Source organism: Mus caroli, unplaced genomic scaffold (genome assembly GCF_978045245.1).
Source record: "Mus caroli unplaced genomic scaffold, Mus_caroli_1 scaffold_12, whole genome shotgun sequence".
Classification (NCBI taxonomy): Eukaryota; Metazoa; Chordata; class Mammalia; order Rodentia; family Muridae; genus Mus; species Mus caroli.
Genome location: NW_028227267.1, coordinates 34,595,808 through 34,615,906, shown reverse-complemented (window position 1 = coordinate 34,615,906; position 20,099 = coordinate 34,595,808). Strand labels below are relative to the sequence as shown.

The 20,099-nt window shown below is 43.2% G+C and overlaps 1 protein-coding gene and 1 long non-coding RNA gene across 3 annotated transcripts in view; one reads left to right on the top strand and one right to left on the bottom strand.

Annotated features, from left to right (window-relative positions):
* LOC147001682 (uncharacterized) overlaps nucleotides 1-20,099 on the bottom strand; it is a 143,879-nt gene that overhangs the window by 17,130 nt on the left and 106,650 nt on the right. The window lies entirely within an intron of this gene.
* Nucleotides 11,258-11,728, top strand: LOC147001686 (eosinophil cationic protein 2-like). Its single transcript, XM_085828934.1, has one exon. The coding sequence runs from the start codon at nucleotides 11,258-11,260 to the stop codon at nucleotides 11,726-11,728; it is 471 nt and encodes a 156-aa protein (XP_085685060.1).

Here is a 20,099-nt window from a genome sequence, read left to right as displayed (position 1 = left end):
TACTTTCCTGTTATGTATACCAGAAGATCACTTTACAATGGCCCAGATGATCTAGTTCAATCTTGCAAGACACAATGACCTAGCCTAGTATGGTGGCACTTGCCTTTAATACCCAGAGATTCACAGGCAGACAGAATGTTATGAAATCAATGCAGTCTAAACAGTTGGTGGAGATTATGGGTTTTTTTTTGTTTTGTTTTTTTGTTTTTTTTATTCAGGATCAAGTCAAATAAGATCCTAAGGTTGGGAGGTTTTAGGTTTACCTTTTAAGAGGACTTTGTACTTGTAGGAAGGAATAATGCAAATATTAACAGATAAATTGTGGAACCCAGGCCTTCATTCAGCTCCAAGGCAAGTGCATCCAGGGGACTAATGAATAATATGCTTTGGGGATTCTGACCAGCCTAACAGAAGAGTCCTAAACGTAGTTATTATAAGGAAATAGTCCGACCAGTTCATATACAGTAAGATGCAGAGCCCACAACTGGACAGGTTTTTTGGCACCATGTATTTCCATGCATGATGTGGGTTCATGGTGTCAGGAGACACAGAAGAAGGCCTCATATCGCTTGAAACTGAAGTTACTGACATCTCACACCATTGCTTGAAATCCCAGCACTTGGGAGAGGAGGTCAGAATCAGTTCAGGAGCATCCTTGACTACATAACAATTTTTTTTAATTAATCTTTTTTATTAGGTATTTTCCTCATTTACACTTCCAATGCTATCCAAAAAGTCCCCAATACACTCCCCCCCTACTCCCCTACCCACCCACTCCCACACATTGGCCCTGGCATTCCCCTATACTGGGGCATATAAAGTTTGCAAGTCCTATGGGCCTCTCTTTCCAGTGATGATATACTAGGCCATCTTTTGATACATATGCAGCTAGAATCAAGAGCTCTGGGTTACTGGTTAGTTCATAATGTTGTTCCACCTATAGGGTTGCAGTTCCCTTTAGCTCCTTGGGTACTTTCTCTAGCTCCTCCATTGGGGGCCCTGTGATCCATCCACTCACTAGCTGACTGTGAGCATCCACTTCTGTGTTTGCTAGGCCCCGGCATTGTCTTGCAAGAGACAGCTATATCTGTGTCCTTTCAGCAAAATCTTGCTAGTGTATGCAATGGTGTCAGCGTTTGGAAGCTGATTATGGGATGGATCCCTGGATATGGCAGTCTTTAGATGGTCCATCCTTTCATCACAGCTCCAAACTTTGTCTCTGTAACTCCTTCCATGGGTGTTTTGTTCCCAATTCTAAGAAGGGGCACAGTGTCCACACTTTGGTCTTCATTCTTCTTGAGTTTCATGCGTTTAACAAATTGTATCTTATATCTTGGGTATCCTAAGTTTTTGGACTAATATCCACTTATCAGTGAGTACATATTGTGTGAGTTCCTTTGTGATTGTGTTACCTCACTCAGGATGATGCCCTCCAGGTCCATTCATTTGCCTAGGGATTTCATAAATTCATTCCTTTTAATAGCTGAGTAGTACTCCATTGTATAAATGTACCACATTTTCTGTATCCATTCTTCTGTTGAGGGGCATCTTGGTTCCTTCCAGCTTCTGGCTATTATAAATAAGGCTGCTATGAACATAGTGGAGCATGTATCCTTCTTACCGGTTGGGACATCTTCTGGATATATGCCCAGGAGAGGTATTGCAGGATCCTCTGGTAGTACTATATCCAATTTTCTAAGGAACTGCTAGACTGATTTCCAGAGTGGTTGTACAAGCTTGCAATCCCACCAACAATGGAGGAGTGTTCCTCTTTCTCCACATCCTCGCCAGCATCTGCTGTCACCTGAAATTTTGATCTTAGCCATTCTGACTGGTGTGAGGTGGAAGCTCAGAGTTGCTTTGATTTGCATTTCCCTGATGATTAAGGATGTTGAACATTTTTTCAGGTGCTTCTCTGCCATTCGGTATTCCTTAGGTGAGAATTCTTTGTTCAGTTCTGAGCCCCATTTTTTAATGGGGTTATTTGATTTTCTGGAGTCCACCTTCTTGAGTTCTTTATATATATTGGATATTAGTCCCCTATCTGATTTAGGATAGGTAAAGATCCTTTCCCAATCTACATCAACTCTGAGAAGAGATGATTCAAACATCCAAGCCCTGGGTTGAGGTCAAACAGACACACAGTCCCCTTTTCCAGATGGTTGCCCTGACTGGCAAGTCCTGCAGGTGCAGTCACAGCCCTGTCTCCAGGACACACAGACCTTATCTCCTAAACCATCTCAGACAACTGACACTATCAGTTTTCTTTAGTTCCTAGGAAAGAGGCTCACTCACCAGATTCCCTTTCCTACTTTATCAGTTCTAAGTCTTCCTAAATGGATCAGATGTTGCCCAGTGTGCCAGAAGAAAGACATGTGGCACTCTCACTCTCTCTTTGTGTGTATGTTGTTGTTGTTGTTGTTTTTACAGCAGACCAAACTATCTTTCAACTATAGTTGTTCCCAGATCTCTTTCAGTCACTTTGGGGAAATTTTACCTGTCTCTGGCAACATTTCCCTCCAGAGGGGGCACCAGTGTCCCCAACCCAAAGCTGAGGGGCCACTCACTTGTCCAAGCTCATTCTTTGCAGCTCACCTCCCAGGATTTCTTTGTGAAATGACCCCTTGTTATGAAAAATCAGGAGGAGGGAGGATGCTGGCAGTTGGAACAGCTCTTATAAAGCAGAAGGAGAGCGAGTAAAGCAGGGGAAATTTTAGAGCAATTTGTGTTGTGGAGAATTTCACGGAAAAACAAAACAAAACAAAACACCCATACACTTAAAATAAAATTTTAATTATTTACAGGAGAATTTGGATAGAATAAAGTTAGAAGGAGAAGCACCCACACCGGGCACTGTACACTTACCACATAAAAAGTGTCTGCATATGACCAGGATGAATGTTAATGACAAATGAAAAAGGAAATTTAGTCCAGTGAAGGGATGTCTTGACCTCCTTAAAGAAAACAACTTCAGTGTGAAAAAGACAAGCAAACATTGACCTCTGAACTCGAGCTATAAAACGTCTTCCAACAACAGGGCCAGACAGTTTTGGCAACAGAAGCAGAAACCAGCCTTAGCTACTCAGCTTTGGGGACCCACAGCTTGTCATAACATTGGGCACCTCGTCTCTGGAACTGAAGAAAACGGATAGAGTTAGTATTCTGAGGTGGGGTAGGAGATAAAGTCTGTGTGTCCTGGAGACAGGGCTGTGACTGTACCTGCTGGACTCACAGGAAAGTCAGGTCGAACATCTAGAAAAGGAGGTTGTGGGTCTGTTTGATCTTTAACCTGAACTTTCTGGAGTGATCCTAGCAGAGTCCATAGGAAATGGAGACAGAGACATTCCATCTCATGTTTATCCACATGGCCATGCTAATCTCTGAGACAGGTGTTGGCATTTTCTCCCTTCGGTCTCTTCCTTCTATGTAGCTAGGGTGGCTTAGGCTCTCCCACACTGTAATCTCTCTGAGAAGCAGATGTTACAGGCAATGGTCTGAATCTGGCCGGTAGCTCTTGGGGATTAAGGGAGGTTGTGAGATCCTTTGTTTATTATCCATGTTTTTGTTTGCTGTTTTGCTTTATTATCATGGTTTACGTTTATTGTGTTGGTGGGTGCACACATACCACAGCACACTGTGTGAGGTCATGTATATGGAGGTCAATGGACAACTTACAGCAGTTGGTTCCCGCCTTCTGCCATATGGATTGTGCAGGTCAAATTCAGATCATTAGCATTGCCTTTTATCACTGCTGTGATAAAATAGGGAAAAAACCAACTTGTATAAGAATGGGTTACTTTGACTTACAGCTCCAGGCAGACACTGGGACACAGTCCAGCATCTGTCAAAGTTATGACAGCAGACATGGAAGTCATACTAGTAGGAAAAGAGCTAGTCACATTACATCCACACTCAGAAAGCAGACAATGAGCCAGGCATGAGGCTAGGCTATGGAGCCTCAAGACTTGCTTCAAAGACATCCTGCACTACCTTCTGAAAACAACTGGGGTCAGGGGCCCTCAGTGTTTGGACACACAATTTCCTGTGTGATTTTGGGAACCTAATTAAGACAAAGCATTAAAACCAATTCCCAACAGAAAGGATGAGATGTTGGGATATAGAAAGTGTTAACTCTGGAATACCAGAGGGAGTGTGTGCTTGCCACAGGGAGGTTTGGAAGTGCCCAACCACTGAGCTAGTAAGGCATATCAAAAGTCAGCAGGCATGTGTGTGTCTTTCAATCATGAGTCCAGGTCTCTTGAGGGACTACAGGGCTATGAATGCTCCCACTGGGAGCTCAGAGCAGATTAACAATTTACCACTGAGTGGTTAAATTGATTAACAATTTAACCACTGAGTCCTATCTCCAATCCCTCTTAATTTCTGTTTAGTGTTATGGGGGGATGTGGAAGACATAGGTCATCTTTGTGGAATCTATTCTTCTTTTCCATCTTTACATAGGTCCTAGGAATCAAATTCGGGTTGCCAAACATGAATAGCAAGGGCCTTTGCTGGTTGGTCCACCACCTCACTCCACCCTCACCCTTATGTCCATATTCCTTAGTAGCAGGATTCACATTGTTAAGACCTAGGTAAAATAGCAAGGACAAGATGGAATGTTAAGGCCTAAGTGAAAATATCAGGCCTAGGTAACTGTTTCCTGGCTAACCTGTTATTTTGTGCTGTTACTAATATTATAAGGAAACTTTCTCATGTGTTGTTTCTGTTGTAACTAGAAAATTTTCTCATGCCAAATTGATTAAATATTCTATTATGTTCTGTTCCCTTGGAAATCATGATAAAAGTCAATAGAAATGCTTTGTATAGGTGCCCACATAAGCTTAAAACTGAACCAACCATACAGCAGCACTTCCTGCATCTGTGTATAACCCCTTATGATATTTACTTTTATACATTATGCCTGGGATGGAACCCAACATAAGAGAGACACCTGCATCAATTTATATTAAGACTTCCATTTTGAGTAAGGGTCAAGTAAAGTTCAAGTTGCCACAACCTCTGCTTCCCTGCTCTCTCCCTATCTCTGCCTTCCTACAATAAATGCCTTAAAACCATTAACTGCCTTTTCTCATCAGACCTGCTGAGCTGAAGCAATGGAGCAGACATTCCTGTAAGGAGGTGCTTGCTCAGAACCTCCCACCAGGAGATCTCTCTGGTTCCCAGCCACCACCACCATCAACCTGCCCACTAAGGAAGCCAGCAGAGCTAGGCAGACACTCTCCTCCCCATGGGAACTGAGCCAGCACTCCCTCCTCCTGGAAATTTCCCTTCAGGCCCCAGACCAGAGTCTGCCTGAGCTTCCCCTCTTCCAGTCACCCCTTCTTTGGTCTCAGCTCTTCAGGGTCATCCAGTGGCATCTGCAGTGTCCAAGCCTGAGAACCTGACACCCCTGGACTCTGTGTGGACCACAGACTCCAGAACGAGGCCTTCCACAGACCCCAGAGCTGTCTGCGATGCCTAACACTCTGAACACAACTCTGCCAGGTCTGGAGGAACATGTGTCACCAGATCTGGCTAGTAAACACATCCTTTTCCAAACAAAAAGATAAATAAGAGAAATTGATGCTGGATTATATTTTCAAAATCTCTTTAGAGGCTGACATCTTGATTCCAAATCTGATTTTTATCTGTACTGTTCTACATCATTATTCTGTTGAATTATATAAAGTTGGCTTCATACACATAAGCAGTGGAAAGAGAAGAGCTGACACACAGCTACCACAGAAGAGTTGATGGACCACCAGGGTTATTGGTGCAAACATGAGGTAATCAGCGACAGCTTCTTGCTCCTGGGATCCACTGTTCTATCACTGGGAGACCCTTGACACTCAGAAACATTGTCTTGAGAGTGTTGAGGGACAAAGATGGAGACCTTACCCGCTCCTCTCATTCTTGAGACAATAGGGTTTGGCCCTGCTGCCACTGGAGTAGAATATGCTAGAAAAGACCAATTACTAGATATAGACTTATTGGTTTATTTAGTTATATACTTGATTTACTGATACTGTTTGTACTGCCTGTTGGTCAACCATGACTTCACCTGCTACCTGAAACAGAATGGCTTGGAGAAATGGCAAGGGTCTGCTAATTTTAACCTGCTAACTGTCAGCTATGCTTCTGTAATCTCTTGCTTGCTTATCTGCCCAACCTGGTGGTCCTAGAGTATAAAATGAGAATAAAAGCCAACCCCACCCTGAGAGCCCTTCCAGGATTTATCCTAGCTTCAGTCCACAGGTGACATCACCTCTCTTCTGGTCTCACTGGTATCAGTGGGCTGATTCCAGAAAGATTGCCACAAAACGAATTTCTTATCAATGCGTGTGGGACTTCTGCCTGAAGATAGACCAAGACAGAAGAGATAGAGGGGTGGTGAAGTAACGGATTCTGCTTTCACCATCTGAGTTCTGATAAGCGGCTTGTTAACCCATAACAACACCTTATTGCTTAGTGCCTTTTATCTAACATGTTCTGGGGACAACAGAATGACAACATTTTTCTTTTCTTTTTCTTTTTTCTTTTTTTTTTTTTTGAAGGAGGAGGGAGCTTCAAGGCACAAGAGAGGATGATTTTATAATAAACTTTAAACTAGAACCCATGTTGTATGGTTTTGTTATTATCACATGAACATTCATGATTACAGAAAGGTATTTAAGGACAGCTCATGCAAGTATATAAGGCTTCAGGCATAAGCTACCCTTATTCCACTGAGATCTCATTCATTACCCACCCCTCTTCTCAGTACTTTCCAAGCTGAGCCATCTCACCATCTCTTAACACTCCTTACCACTGCAAATCAGCAAGAGAGCTCACGTACACCAATGCAAAGTCCATTTGGGTCAACTGCTCCTGCCATGATTCCAATACTTTGGGAGGAAAAAGGCAAAAGACCCAAGGTGGCCTGAAGGACATGCTGAGAAAACAAGAAACTTTAAAGAACCACAACTCCAAGGAGATGATCTGGCAGGAGAAAGAAAATAGAAGATGAATGGAACAGGCCTGAAGAGGTAACCAGTGCTAGTATGCTAAGCCTGTTTGTCCCTCCTGCACCCTGAGTGAAGTAGCTGCTTTTTATTTAACACAAAAACCTGGCAATCAGGTCATGTTTGCTAGGACAGACAGCTTCTTCAAACGTGTTGTCCATAGCAATGTTGTGATAGGCTTACCTAATTTCCACTAGCTGACTTGTTGGTGTGCCTAGCTCTATACTGTTCTTCCTGCAAGTTCGCAGTCATAGTAAAGGGGGATGATGTGGCCATGAACTACAAAGCAAAGGATAAGGTCACTAAGTAGGAGCAGAGACCTGATGCCCCTACATGTGTTCTGGCTGAACTACACTGTCCCTTTTATGTTTTTTAATTAACTACAAATATAAAGATTTACTGTTTTCGAGAGAGATGGCTCAATGGCTAAGAGCACTGACTGCTCTTACAGGATTCCTGAATTTGATTCCCAGAAAACACATGGTGGATTGTCTATAATGGAATCTGATGCTCACTTCTGGTCTGTCTGAAAATGGTGACAGTGTACTTACATACATTAAATAAATAAATACATACATAAATATTTACAGTTTTCAACATAAAAGTAATCTTTATTTCTGCCTTGTGAGAAATCATAAAGTCTGCATAGTGTGGATCTAAATTTCCCAGATGCTGTGCCCAACAGAATCTGAACGAGAAGCTTTCTTCAGTGGCATCAGACATAGTGGCACAAGCTTTTACCCCAACACTTGAGAATCAGAATCAAGGGGCTCTGTCTGATTCTGAGGCCAGCCTGATCTACATAGCAAATTCCAAGCCACCCAGGGCTAAATAGTGAGAACTGTTGTTCAGAAAACAAACAAATAAAACAAACCAAAAACAGTCCTCAGCCCCTGAGAAGGTGGGAAGTTTATTCAGTAATCCAGCACTTGGGAGGCAATGCCAAGAATAGTACTGGTTCAAAGAGAGTGGCCTGGCTGAGGCAAATCAGACAGAAGTTGGACAGTTGGTGGCACCTACAGCCTGGTGCTGGGTAAGGGCCATACACTGAACAGGACCAGAGCTCCTGACCCCTTGATTCCCCCAAAGCACCATGAAACTGAAGAGAGTATTTTATTGATAAAACTGAGAATAAAAGCCGTGTAGGTTAGGGAAGGAGGCAAGAGCAAGGGTTTCCTAGAGACCAACATGCAGCCTCTAAATGACTGTCCTCAGGACTTATCCTAACTGCTTTCATCTCTAGAGTGTTCTAAACAGCTGTATCCCAGGTTAGTGTCATCAAAGGGGAAGGCTGCTGAACATTGAAGCACAACCCCACTGGGATGATCTCTCATTTCAGAGTGAAGCAGCACCCCACACACATCATTACAGGTTATCCTATTAACAGAGTGAGGAGGCTGGGCAGTCCATTGAAAGTTACAACATTCATAGTCTAGTAAAGAGACTCTAGTTGAGAAGGTTCCAGTGGGAAGAACATCCACATCTGTGTTTTCTGTGTTTCAGGAAGAAATGAGGCCATCTCCAGGCCAGGTCCTCTTTTCCCAGGCCCCACACCAGCACAGGACTACAGGCCCTCTCCTGCCCTCTGCTGACCACAGTGAGGTCTTATAGACCTCATTCTGTGCTAGCTGATAGCCCAACCTTTCTTAGCCTCCTGCAGGCGCCCAGCTTCAGCCTCTTCTTCTCTTTCTGAGACTGCACACTCTGCAGGAGATCTCCACCTCAACCCTGAAGTTGTCAGAGTGCTGTGTGTCCCTAAGATCGGAGAGTCACCAGTCCCATATTGTGTCAGCCTGGGACATCACACCGGATTCTGGTCTTCTTTTGTGAAATGAAGGATCTGTAATAAAAGATCTCATAGGTTCCTTCCATCTAGGAATCTCTCTAGTGCTTTGAGTCAATGAATAAATGTGGGTGCACGTGCATATGTGTGCATGTGTGCATGTGTGCATGTGTGTACGGGAACAACTATGAAGGGAAACAGACATTCATTTAATTTTAGTGTCAGGGATAACATCCCGTCAGTTGGCTTTCTTATTCTGGAGTCTGTGGTAGAGAAACGCCCACGATGGGAGGTGTGTGTTAAAGCAATGCTGCTCAAGGTCAAGGCAGAAGAAAGGAGGACAGGAAAGGGCACTGCGTCCCCAAACATCCTTCAAGGGCAAGCCCATGGCATCCTAGCTTCTTGCTGCTGAGTCTTACTTCCTAAAGCTGAGCATCCACTCACAGCAGCACAGGCTGCTTACAACTTGGTTCATAAGCTGGGTCTGGAATTGCAAGTCTGGGAGCCTACAACTTCCAGCCTGAGGCAGAAGGACAGAAAATTTTGAATCCAATCTGGGTTTCTAAGCAAGTTGAAACCAAACCCAGGCTACAGAGTGATACCCTACTCAACACTCCTTAGACCCCCAAAAGATTAGTCCCTAAAAACAGGTTCCTGTGACAATTTTATAAATGTTGTCCACTGTCATTTCCATAGACAGCTGGAGCACTTGACAGAGCTGTGTCAAATACTACACTGACACTGGGCATCTGTCAGTCAGTAGGTCAAGAGCAGTCATTGCAAGAGGATCCCAGGGTTGAAGAAATTCCAAGTTTGGAAACAATCTCTCATCGATGGAATCTGCACAAAAAACATCTATCAATTGGGAAAGCAAAATAGTCATTGTAGCTTATAGGTCAAGTGCAAAAGTATTTCTTGAGATATTATTATGATATTCATCAAGATTGGAAAGAAAATCCCAAAACTTACTCTTGGGCTATAACTCCGGCTGTACTTCACAACAGAACTGAGAGCAGGTCTGGGCATGTGTCAGTGGGTGGGAGTGCAAGGGAGGTTTGGATAACAAAAAACTTAGAGAGGCTTTTAAACTATGGAAGCCCAAACTCTCTATCTAGGTGACACTAGGGATGTAGACCAGCAGCAGTTCATGTCTCTAGATTGCAAAAAGCCTGGTTCAAACTCCAGTATGAAGAAAAACAGAAATCAAAATTCTTTTAGAGTTATTGCACCATTTTTAACATTGGCTTATAGTAACTCTGGCATCTTAGATAAAGAGATGTTTTCTGAGGGTCCATGTTGTAAAACTAGACCATTAGTACTAGCTCTGGAACAAATGAGGGTAGATGGAAATGTAGAAAGGAATCTTATATAGAAAACAATCAGAAAAGTACTATGAACTATGCCGTGAGTACAGTGTTTTCTTATAACTATGACAGTGTTCCTATATGCAATATTTAAAGTTTGCCTTTTTAACATTTATATGTGTCTGAACTCACATGTGCCATGTGTGTACACGTACTAACAAATACCAAACAGGTATCCAATTCCCCTGGACCTAGAGTTATCTCAAGTTGTGGCCTCTGCGTGACAAACTGGGGTCTTCTGGAAGAGGAGGAATCTGGAAGAGTGGAAGTTCTCTTAACCACTATCATCTCACTGATCTCTAAGACCTATTTTTACTAATGTGTCTCTGTGTGTCTGTGCACATGTGTATGAACATGCCAACAGATGCTATTAGAAGACATGAGATGTGCTGGATGGAGTTACAGGCAATTGTAAGCCATCCAGCATAGGTACTGAAACCAACCTTGGGTCCTCTGGAGAGCATCAAGTACTCTTAACAACTGAGCCATCTCTGCAGACCTCACCATCATATAATTTTAAAGATGCAAGACAGAATGGTAAATATCTCTTATGTTTCCGGCTTCCCAAGGCTTCCTAAAAGTGTGTAGTCAGGCTAATAGAAAACTTGTCTGTTCCTTACTGAAAACAGACACGAAGCCTACAGCCAATCAAAAGGCAATACAGAGATTTCTGTGGAGAGTTCCAATTCAGACTTCAAACTGCCCTGCACAAGAGGACTTGGAATTTATTCCTTACAATGGAGCCAGCAGCACCATGGCTTGGCCAAGTGAAGAAACAGAAGGCTGGTTGCACAAGCAGGCAATGTACCAATCTGTGGGTTCTCCACCAGCTCCACCCACAGAGCCTGCTGTATATCTAAGGGCCCAAATGGTGCTCACCCATTATCCCTGATTTCCAGGACAACCAGACCTCAGGTCCACGGGAACCACAAAGCAGATGGGGTAAGACACTGACTGCCTATGCCTGGGACAGGGTGGGCAGGTAATGGGGCAGTGTCCAGGAAAAGTGGCACTGTGAACCCATAGTGACAGCAAGGGCCTTCAGGAAGACATAGGGAAAACTAAGGCAAGGTGGGAGCAGTCACTTCTCTTCTCTCCTCACAGGAAACATGGGTCCGAAGCTGCTTGAGTCCCGACTTTGTCTCCTGCTGCTGCTAGGACTTGTCCTAATGCTTTCCTCATGCCTGGGACAAACCCCTTCCCAGTGGTTTGCCATCCAGCATATCAATAATAATGCCAACCTCCAATGTAATGTTGAAATGCAGCGTATTAACAGGTTTAGAAGAACATGTAAGGGCCTAAATACTTTTCTTCATACAAGTTTTGCTAATGCTGTTGGTGTGTGTGGAAATCCAAGTGGCTTGTGCAGTGACAATATAAGTAGAAACTGTCATAATAGTTCATCTCGGGTGCATATAACTGTCTGTAACATCACAAGTCGGAGGAGAACACCTTATACCCAATGCAGATACCAACCAAGAAGATCAGTGGAGTACTACACAGTTGCCTGTAACCCCAGAACTCAACAGGATAGTCTCATGTATCCAGTGGTACCAGTTCACTTGGATGGGACATTTTAACTCCAGTGCCAGCACTTTGCACCTTCACTCATCTGCTACTTGCAAGATCATAGTAATGAAGAGACAGTTCCTCTGTCTGCACTCCAAATAGCACATGTCCTCATGTAACCTGTCCCTGACTACCTTTAATTTAGCTGAACAGATCTTTTCTTACTAATAAACACCTTTGCGTACAAATCTAGATCTCTGGTATCTTTGTGTCTGTCAGTGTTGTGGAAAGAGGAAGGGGAAGAGACACACACAGAAAAGTGTGTGTGTGTTGTGTGTGTGTGTGTTGATGCAGGGCGTTATACCAATTTAGGAATCTTCCCAGTCCCTAGAAACAAATGAATCTGAGAAAATATGGACATCTTTCCCAAAAGTTCCCACACAGCATCTTACCTAAAGTTTCACTGTGGGAAAGAGGTGGCTGGCAGAGGAGACCAGGGAATTGGGATCTCTGGATGAGGCTATCCCTTGCCCTCTCCTTGTACAGCTGTCCTTAAAGATCAATTACGAGAACATTCAACTCAAACCAGAAGGACAGATTCCAAGATAAGGGAACTGGAATCTGCACAGGAAAGAGATGAATAATGAGAGGGCCTGCCCTGGGGTTACAGATGTTTGTTAGCTACATGGGAACTAGGAATGAAACACAGGTCCTCTGCAAGAGCAATCAGTGTTCTTAACTGCCGAGATATCTCTCCACCTCAATGGATTTTTAAAAGTGGGGTGTGTGTGTGTGTGTGTGTGTGTGTAGTTATATGTAACCATACATGGATTTAGATGAAAAGCAAAGATGAAATCTAAAGGAAAGTGCAAAATAGGGGAGTAGAATACATGGAATAGGAAAGCAGAAGCTGGGACTGTGTGAAACAAGAGAGCCAGCCACACAGGGTGAGGAAGTGCAAGACAGATCAGAGAGGCAGAGGAATGAAGGAGAAATTATGATTACACAAGTGAGTGAAATGTCCATGATAAACACTACTGCTTTGTATCTAACCTTTACACAGACAAAAACCAGGAAGTGAATCTTCAAACTGTCCTTTCTTGGGTGGCCCATCCATCTGAGAAGAGAGAGGCTCAGCATTCTATAGCTTTGTCTTCCTCTCTTCATTAAGCTAACAAATTCCATAGGAAATGGTAACAGAGCCATTCCTTCTCATGTTTATCCATGTGACCATTCTTGTCTCTGAGATAGTTGTTGGCACTTTTCTCTGTACAGCTAGCATGCCTTATGCTCTCCCACACTATTTTCTCCCTGAAAAGATTATGTTACAGGTGATGATCTTAGTCTAGATAGGGGGTGATGGCATTTCATGGGGGTGGAGGTTTGTTTATTGTTTGATGTTTTATTTTAATGCTTTACATTTATTGTGTTGGTGGGGGCACACATACCATAGCATGTATGTGGAAGACATGTATGTGGTGGTCATGTATGTGGGTATCAAAGGAGAACTTACAGAATCTGGTTCCCTTCTTCCAATACATGGACTCTGCAGCTCAAACTTGGGACATCAGCAGTGCTTTCATTTGCTGAGCCAATTCATTGGTCCATTAAGAGAAGTTGGAGAGCCTTCCTTGGATCATAGGTGGGGGATTATTCCTCTATGTCCTCAGGTGGAATCTCTCCTTTGAGGTTGCTGATTTTAGCTTGAAACTATAACCCCAGGTATTAACATCAAACAATGTGACAGTCATTGGGGTTCTCAGAACCACCTGGTAAGGTCCCTTCCACAGAGGATCCAACTATTCTGTTGATTTTACCAGGAGAAGCCAGATCCATTCAGACTGAGTGTGTACAACTTTGTTTCCATACTCTTGTAGGGTTATTGGATTTGCCCCAAGTTCATAGTGTATTGTACTGAATCATCTGATTGACCTCAGAGTCTAACCCAGGACTCACGTGAGGAAAAGCTATACAACAACCAAGGACTATATTTGGTGTCAGTTTGGGGAGCTATTCTAACACCCCTAGGGGCAACAAGAACAGATTCACCGATTTATCAGAGGTTTTGAAAGACCAGTAAAAATTCAGACCCCTAGCACCAAGAATGTAGGTTAGCTGGTTCAGTGACCCTGTTCCAGGACCTGGCTGTCCACAAAAGTTAGATTAAAATCTTGAGAACAATCTTCAGAAGCAGGGAGTTTCCCCTTGTAATTTTTAGTACCCCCTTGGGACTTTTTCAACAGTGTTTTTGGCATTTTCCAATAATGCCCTCCCTACCCCCTTGGGCTGTGTTTTTTTTCCTTTAAATACCTCCTTTTCCAGCTACTCGGGGTCCACAGTCCTCTACCCCTGCGTGGTGTGCGACTGTGGGGCCTAGAGCTTGCCTGGAATAAAACAAAAATCCTCTTGCGGTTTGCATCAAGGCCATTTCTGGTGAGTGATTTGGGGTGTCGCCTCTCCTGAGTCAGAACATGGGGGAGTCCTAACTTTGTGGGTCTTTCAATTTCTTGGTAACGTTTTCCTAGGATCTACTTAAGAGCTTGGTTAATACTTTCAATACCACATGAGCTTTGGGGCTTCCAAGCAGAGTTTGGGTAATATTTTATCCGTAGAGCTGTGAATATAGATAATCACATGTGTAAATAAAGGTTAATCTGTGAGTCTTAAATGACCAGAAGAGACCAAACCTTGGACAGTGTCCTTTAGAAAAACATATTTGACTCCTCTGTAATCGTTTCAACCCCAGTTGCTAAGGATTCTATCTAGTACAAGAAGGTGTGTACAAACACCAACACATATTTGAAGCTGCCCCAAGGAGACAAAAGAGTACATTCTACCTCCCAGTCCTTGCTGGGATAGGAGCACGTCCTCTGCATTGCTCCAAGATGTGTAAAGAATGAGGGCAGCAACATTGTGAAGACCATAGCCCTGATATCCTTGTTTTACTGTAGGTAACTCTCTACCCAAGAACAGTCAAGTTCCCATTTACAGAGTGACATCCCTCCCTGGATGGAATGAATCATGTATTCCATGATTTTTCTTAACTGCAGGACTTAGAGAGGAAAGGTGCTCTCCACATTGATCCATGGCCAGTTTCTGTTGCCCCTTTTTCATGGCACAGTGATGTACATATAGGTTTTATATCATCTGTCTTTGGAAGGATCAGTACTCTCATGGGGATCTATCTGCAATACTGTCTTCTTTGCTTTTCTCTGCGCTGGAATATTTCCTTGGGACACATGAGACATGCATGCCCTTCTGATGGCCCTTCCAGTACATGACTGATCTTTGTCAAAATCTTCGACAGCGTCCAACAGGATTAAAATCGTTTTTGCTTATGTTTGCTTATATTTTATAGGTCAGATGTTGGCCAATAACCGTTATGTCGGTTCTAGGAATCAAACTCAGGTTGCCATACATTCATGGCAAGGGCCTTTGCTGGTTGATCCACCGCTTCACTTCACCCTCACCCTTATCTCCATATTCCTTAGTAGCAGGATTCAAATTGTTAAGACCTAGGTAAAATAGCAAGGCCAAGATGGAATGTTAAAACCTAAGTAAAAATGTTAAGGCCTAGGTAACTGTTTCCTGGATAGCCTGTCATTTTGTGCTGTTACTAATATTATAATGAAACTTTCTCACGTGTTGCTTCTGCTGTCATTAGGAAACTTGCTAATGCCAAGTTGATTACATATTCTTTTCTGTTCTGTGCCCTTGAAATTAAGATAAAATTCAATAGAACTGCTTTGTCTAGGTACCCACAATAAGCTTGATCCCGAACCAACCACTCAACAACAGCACTTCCTGCACCTGTGTATAAATCCTTATGGTACTTGCTTTTATAAGTTGCCCCTGGGATGGACCCAATCATAAGAGAGACATCTGCATCTATTTAGATTAACGCTTCCATTTTGAGTAAGGGTCAAGTAAAGTTTAAGTTGCCAGGACCTTCCTAGGAACTGACATCCTACTTGGTACAAAGAGACGTGTATATGGGTAACTGTCATCCTGGTTGGCAAGTTAAGACATGAAGGTTAGACAAATTCCATCCTGGTTGACAAGTTAACACATAAAGGTTAGACAAATCCCATCCTGGTTGACAAGTTAACACATGAAGGTTAGACAAATCCCATCCTGGTTGACAAGTTAACACATGAAGGTTAGACAAGGCAAGTTCTTTGCCACAGTTGAATACTCCAACGATTGGGAACAGGATGAGTGTACAACAAAGACATGTTCCTACGGAAACCCCCATCCCTAAATCCTGATGGGTGAAAATCTTGGCACAGATATTTGTAATCTCAGGCTTAAAAAGCCCTACTGGATCTTGACACAAGGTGACAGTCTGCTCCCACATCTGACTGGACTCCCTGATCTATCATCAGCCATGGGGTATGGTGTTTGATAGACCATTCCTGTTTGATGAGAGGCACCAGTGTCTGAGTGGTGTGTGTGACGATTCCCAGACTCCAACACAAACATTTGAGTCATGGTGTCATTTTACACTCTAAAACTTGCCTTGATTTGTGGGACAGTGAGCTGTGCACCTACAGGGTGGTCCCTAGTAGAGCACAGGCCTTGAACCATGGTGACCTGGTAGGTGGTGACTTCTCCCTGCATGGGACGGCAGGTGTTCAGCCACATCTCCTGGGCCCCTGGTTCCTACTGCAGCCACAGCCTCCCACAGTCCCCCTGCAGGGGTGTGTGTGCCCATCAGTCACATAGACAAGGTCCCAAGCTCCTGGTATTCTGTATGGTCTCCACACTGCCAATTACCTGGCCACATCTAGTTTCCTCTCCACAATTACTTGGCAACAGCCAGGTAGACCTGTGCACTCTAAAAGGGGTTATTTGCCCCCTTCTCCCTTTCTTAACCTCTTACCCTCTTACACTCTTACACTCATGTCTCTCTTATTCTTGCTTCCCACTTTCTCCTCCTTTCCCCATCCTCTTCTACTTTCTCTCCATATGGCCATAGCGAGCCTCCCTGTTTCCTTGCTCTCTTCCTCTCTGTGCCTTTCTAAAATACATGCTTTAAAACCATTGACTGCCTGTTCTCATTGGGACCAGCCATGCTGAAGCAATGGAGCAAGGGAAAACCCTCATAGAAGCATGATAAAGGGGGATGGCATGGGAGTTTGCAGAGGGGAAACCTGCAAAGAGTATAAGATTTGAAAATCAAATAAATAAAATATCCAATTAAAAAACAGAGTAAATTGACGATAGGGGAAAAAAAAAAAGAATTTGGAGTCATCTTAATAAGGAGTCAACAGCACCTTAAGAACACACCTAAATTCTCTAGGATGAAAAGAAGCAAACACATTGAAGAGGAGTAAATGTCAGGAAATACTCAAACTCAGGGCTGAAGTCAACCAAATAGAAACAAAGAGCAAGATACAAAGAATCAAAGAATCCCAGAGCTGGTTCTTTGAGAAAACAGTTAGCCAAACTAACTAAAGGGCACAAAAACATTACCAAAATTAAGAAAAACAGAAATGAAAAGGGAAACATAACAACAGAAACTGAGGAATTTAAAAACTCAGCCTGTCTGACTAGAAACACCTATGCTCAACCAACCTGGAAAAAGTAGATGAAATGGAAGATATTATTTTATTTTAAGGTTTATTTTGGAATGTATGAGTGCTCTGCTGCATATACACACATGTGTCAGAAGAGGGCATCAGATCCCATGATAGATTTTTGTGAGCCACCATGCTGCCGCTGGAAATTGGACTCAGGACCTCTGGAAGAAACCCAGAGCTCCCAACTGCTGACCCATCTCTCCAGCCCAATACCACATACCAAACTAAAATCAAGATAAGTAAACTATATATAAAGTCCCATAACCTGTACAGAAACAGAAGTAGTCATTAGAATCCTCCCAACCAAAACAAAAACAAAAAACAAAACAAAAACAAAAAACAGTGAAAATGAGGGCATTGACTCTCTAATCTGGAATGAGTCTGCACAAATCATGTTTGGGACCTTAAAGATGGGGCTTTAGTTCAAAACCCTAGCAATTCCAGATGCCTCCAAGCCTTTTCATCTACAGGTCCATAAAACAAATTTTACTGCAAGTAGTGTGAAACTACGTATTTTAAGCCCATTGTACCACCGTGTAACAGCCCTGTCCAGGCTACTGGACTCTGTCTCCTCAGGTTGTTCCACTTAGGGAACAAAATACCTATAGTCTCATGTGAGGCTCTGCAAGTGCCTGTCAAATACAGACATGGATGCTCATAGTCAGCTATTGGATGGATCACAGGGCCCTGAATGGCAGAGCTAGAGAAAGTACCCAAGGAGCTGAAGTGGTCTGCAACCCGATAGGTGGAACAACAATATGAACTAACCAGTACCCCCAGAGCTCGTGTCTCTAGCTGCATATGTAGCAGAAGATGGCCTAGTCAGCCATCATTGGGAAGAGAAGCCCCTTGGTATTGCACACTTTATATGTCCCAGTACAGGGGAACACCAGGGCCAAGAAGTGGGAGTGGTTGGGTAGAGGAGCAGAGAGGGGGGAGGGGAAGGGAACTTTTGGGATGGCATTTGAAATGTAAATAAAGAAAATATCTAATAAAAAAAGAGCTATGTTGGCTACTACTATTTTAGCAAGAGAAGCAGAGACGTTAACTCTGGGTCAGCATCTTATACTTACATCACCCCATGCAGTGAAGGTTCTTCTCAAAGGAAAACCAGAACCCTGGCTGATCAAGGCATGTTTGAAAAAGTAGCAGGTCCTTTTCTTGGACTATCCTTGGAATCTAGATAGAAAACCCCACTGTCATCAGTCCTGCTACATTCTTGCCAGATGATGACACACAGAAACTCTTCAGTAATTGTCTGAGGAAAGAAATGTGATGAAAGAGATCTGTCTCTGTAACTCATGTACCCATAGAAGGACTAACAGAGACAAAGTTCGGATCTGAGACAGAAGGAAGGTCACACAGAGACTGTCCCACCTGGGGATCTATCCCATAAACAACCACCAAACCCAGACATTATTGCTTATGCCAGCAAGATTTTGCTGACAAGACCCTGATATAGCTGTCTCTTGTGAAGCTATGCCAGTGCCTGGCAAATACAGAAGTGGATGCTCACAGACATCTCTTGGATGGAAGACTTAGCCCCCAATGGAGGAGCTAAAGAAAGTACCTGTGGAGCTGAACAGGTCTGCAGCCAATATGAACTAACCAATACCCCCAGAGCTCATGTCTCTAGCTGCATATGTAGCAGAAGATGGCCTAGTTGGCCATCATTGGCAGGAGAGGCCCTTGGTCTTGGGAAGATTATATGCCCCAGCACAGGAGAATGCCAGAGCCAAGAGGTGGAAGTGTGTGGGTTGGGGAACAGGGTGGGAGGAGGGTATAGGGAACTTTTGGGATAGCATTTGAAATGTAAATGAGGAAAATCTCTAATAAGAAATTAAAAGAAAGAAAGAAAGAAAGAAAGAAAGAAAGAAAGAAAGAAAGAAAGAAAGAACAAATGAACAAAAGAAAGAACGAAAGAAAGGAATGAAGGAAGGAAGGAAGAAGGAAGAAGAAAGAAAGAAAGAAAGAAAGAAAGAAAGAAAGAAAGAAAGAAAGAAAGAAAAATCTGTCTACCTAAACCTAATAATTATCCCCACATCCAATGAAATCTTTCAGTTCTGAGGCAATGCTTGGCATTCTGAGGCAATGAGGCATGGTTGGGAGCACCATCTTTAAACATGGATTCAGAAACACAGGGGCTTCAGCAGAAATTGCAACTGAAATGATTTGGACCCCAGACTTATAGACCAAATATATGGTGAAAAAGAAGACCTGTTATCTCATACCAGGAATGTCACTATGCCTTAGATTCTGCACATGTGAATGTTCTGATCTATCAAGAAGGAGGGCTCGTCACTGCTGGCAGAAAGAACATTAAAAACGAAGAGGAGTTCTTGCCTCTCCTGGAAACTCTTTGCCTTCCTCTAGGAGTTTCTTGGTTTCAATGCTTAGGACATCAACTTTAAAACACCCTTGAGGCCACGAGTCACCAGGGAATTGACTTGGCTACCCAAAAATCGGCCCAAATTCCAGTGAGGCCTACTGACATTCTGGTGACATAAAGTGCATCACTGCTGCCTGAGAATCCATATACAACCAAGGGGACATAGGGAATATAAAAATATCCAAAGGGTAGAAGAACCAAACGAATGGTGGTGGAAGCCAGAGGGAAGATCATTCTGCCAGGAAATATTGGCAGGGTTCTGGAAAGTAACTTTCACCAGGGTACCAGACAGAGGTCCAGTATACTTTCTGAGTTGCCCAGAAAAAGGTATGTTATAACTAGACATGACAGCCTGGCCCGATTTATCTAAGCAATATGTCAGATTTATAGTAAAATAAATGTAAAGACAGACACTTATCCCAGAAGTGGGCACATACGAGGGGCCAAACTATGGTCAATTGTGAGAAACTG

What these genes read in the sequence shown, in the direction of transcription:
- LOC147001686 (XM_085828934.1), top strand. Translation starts at nt 11,258, where the DNA reads ATGGGTCCGAAGCTGCTTGAGTCCCGACTTTGTCTCCTGCTGCTGCTA.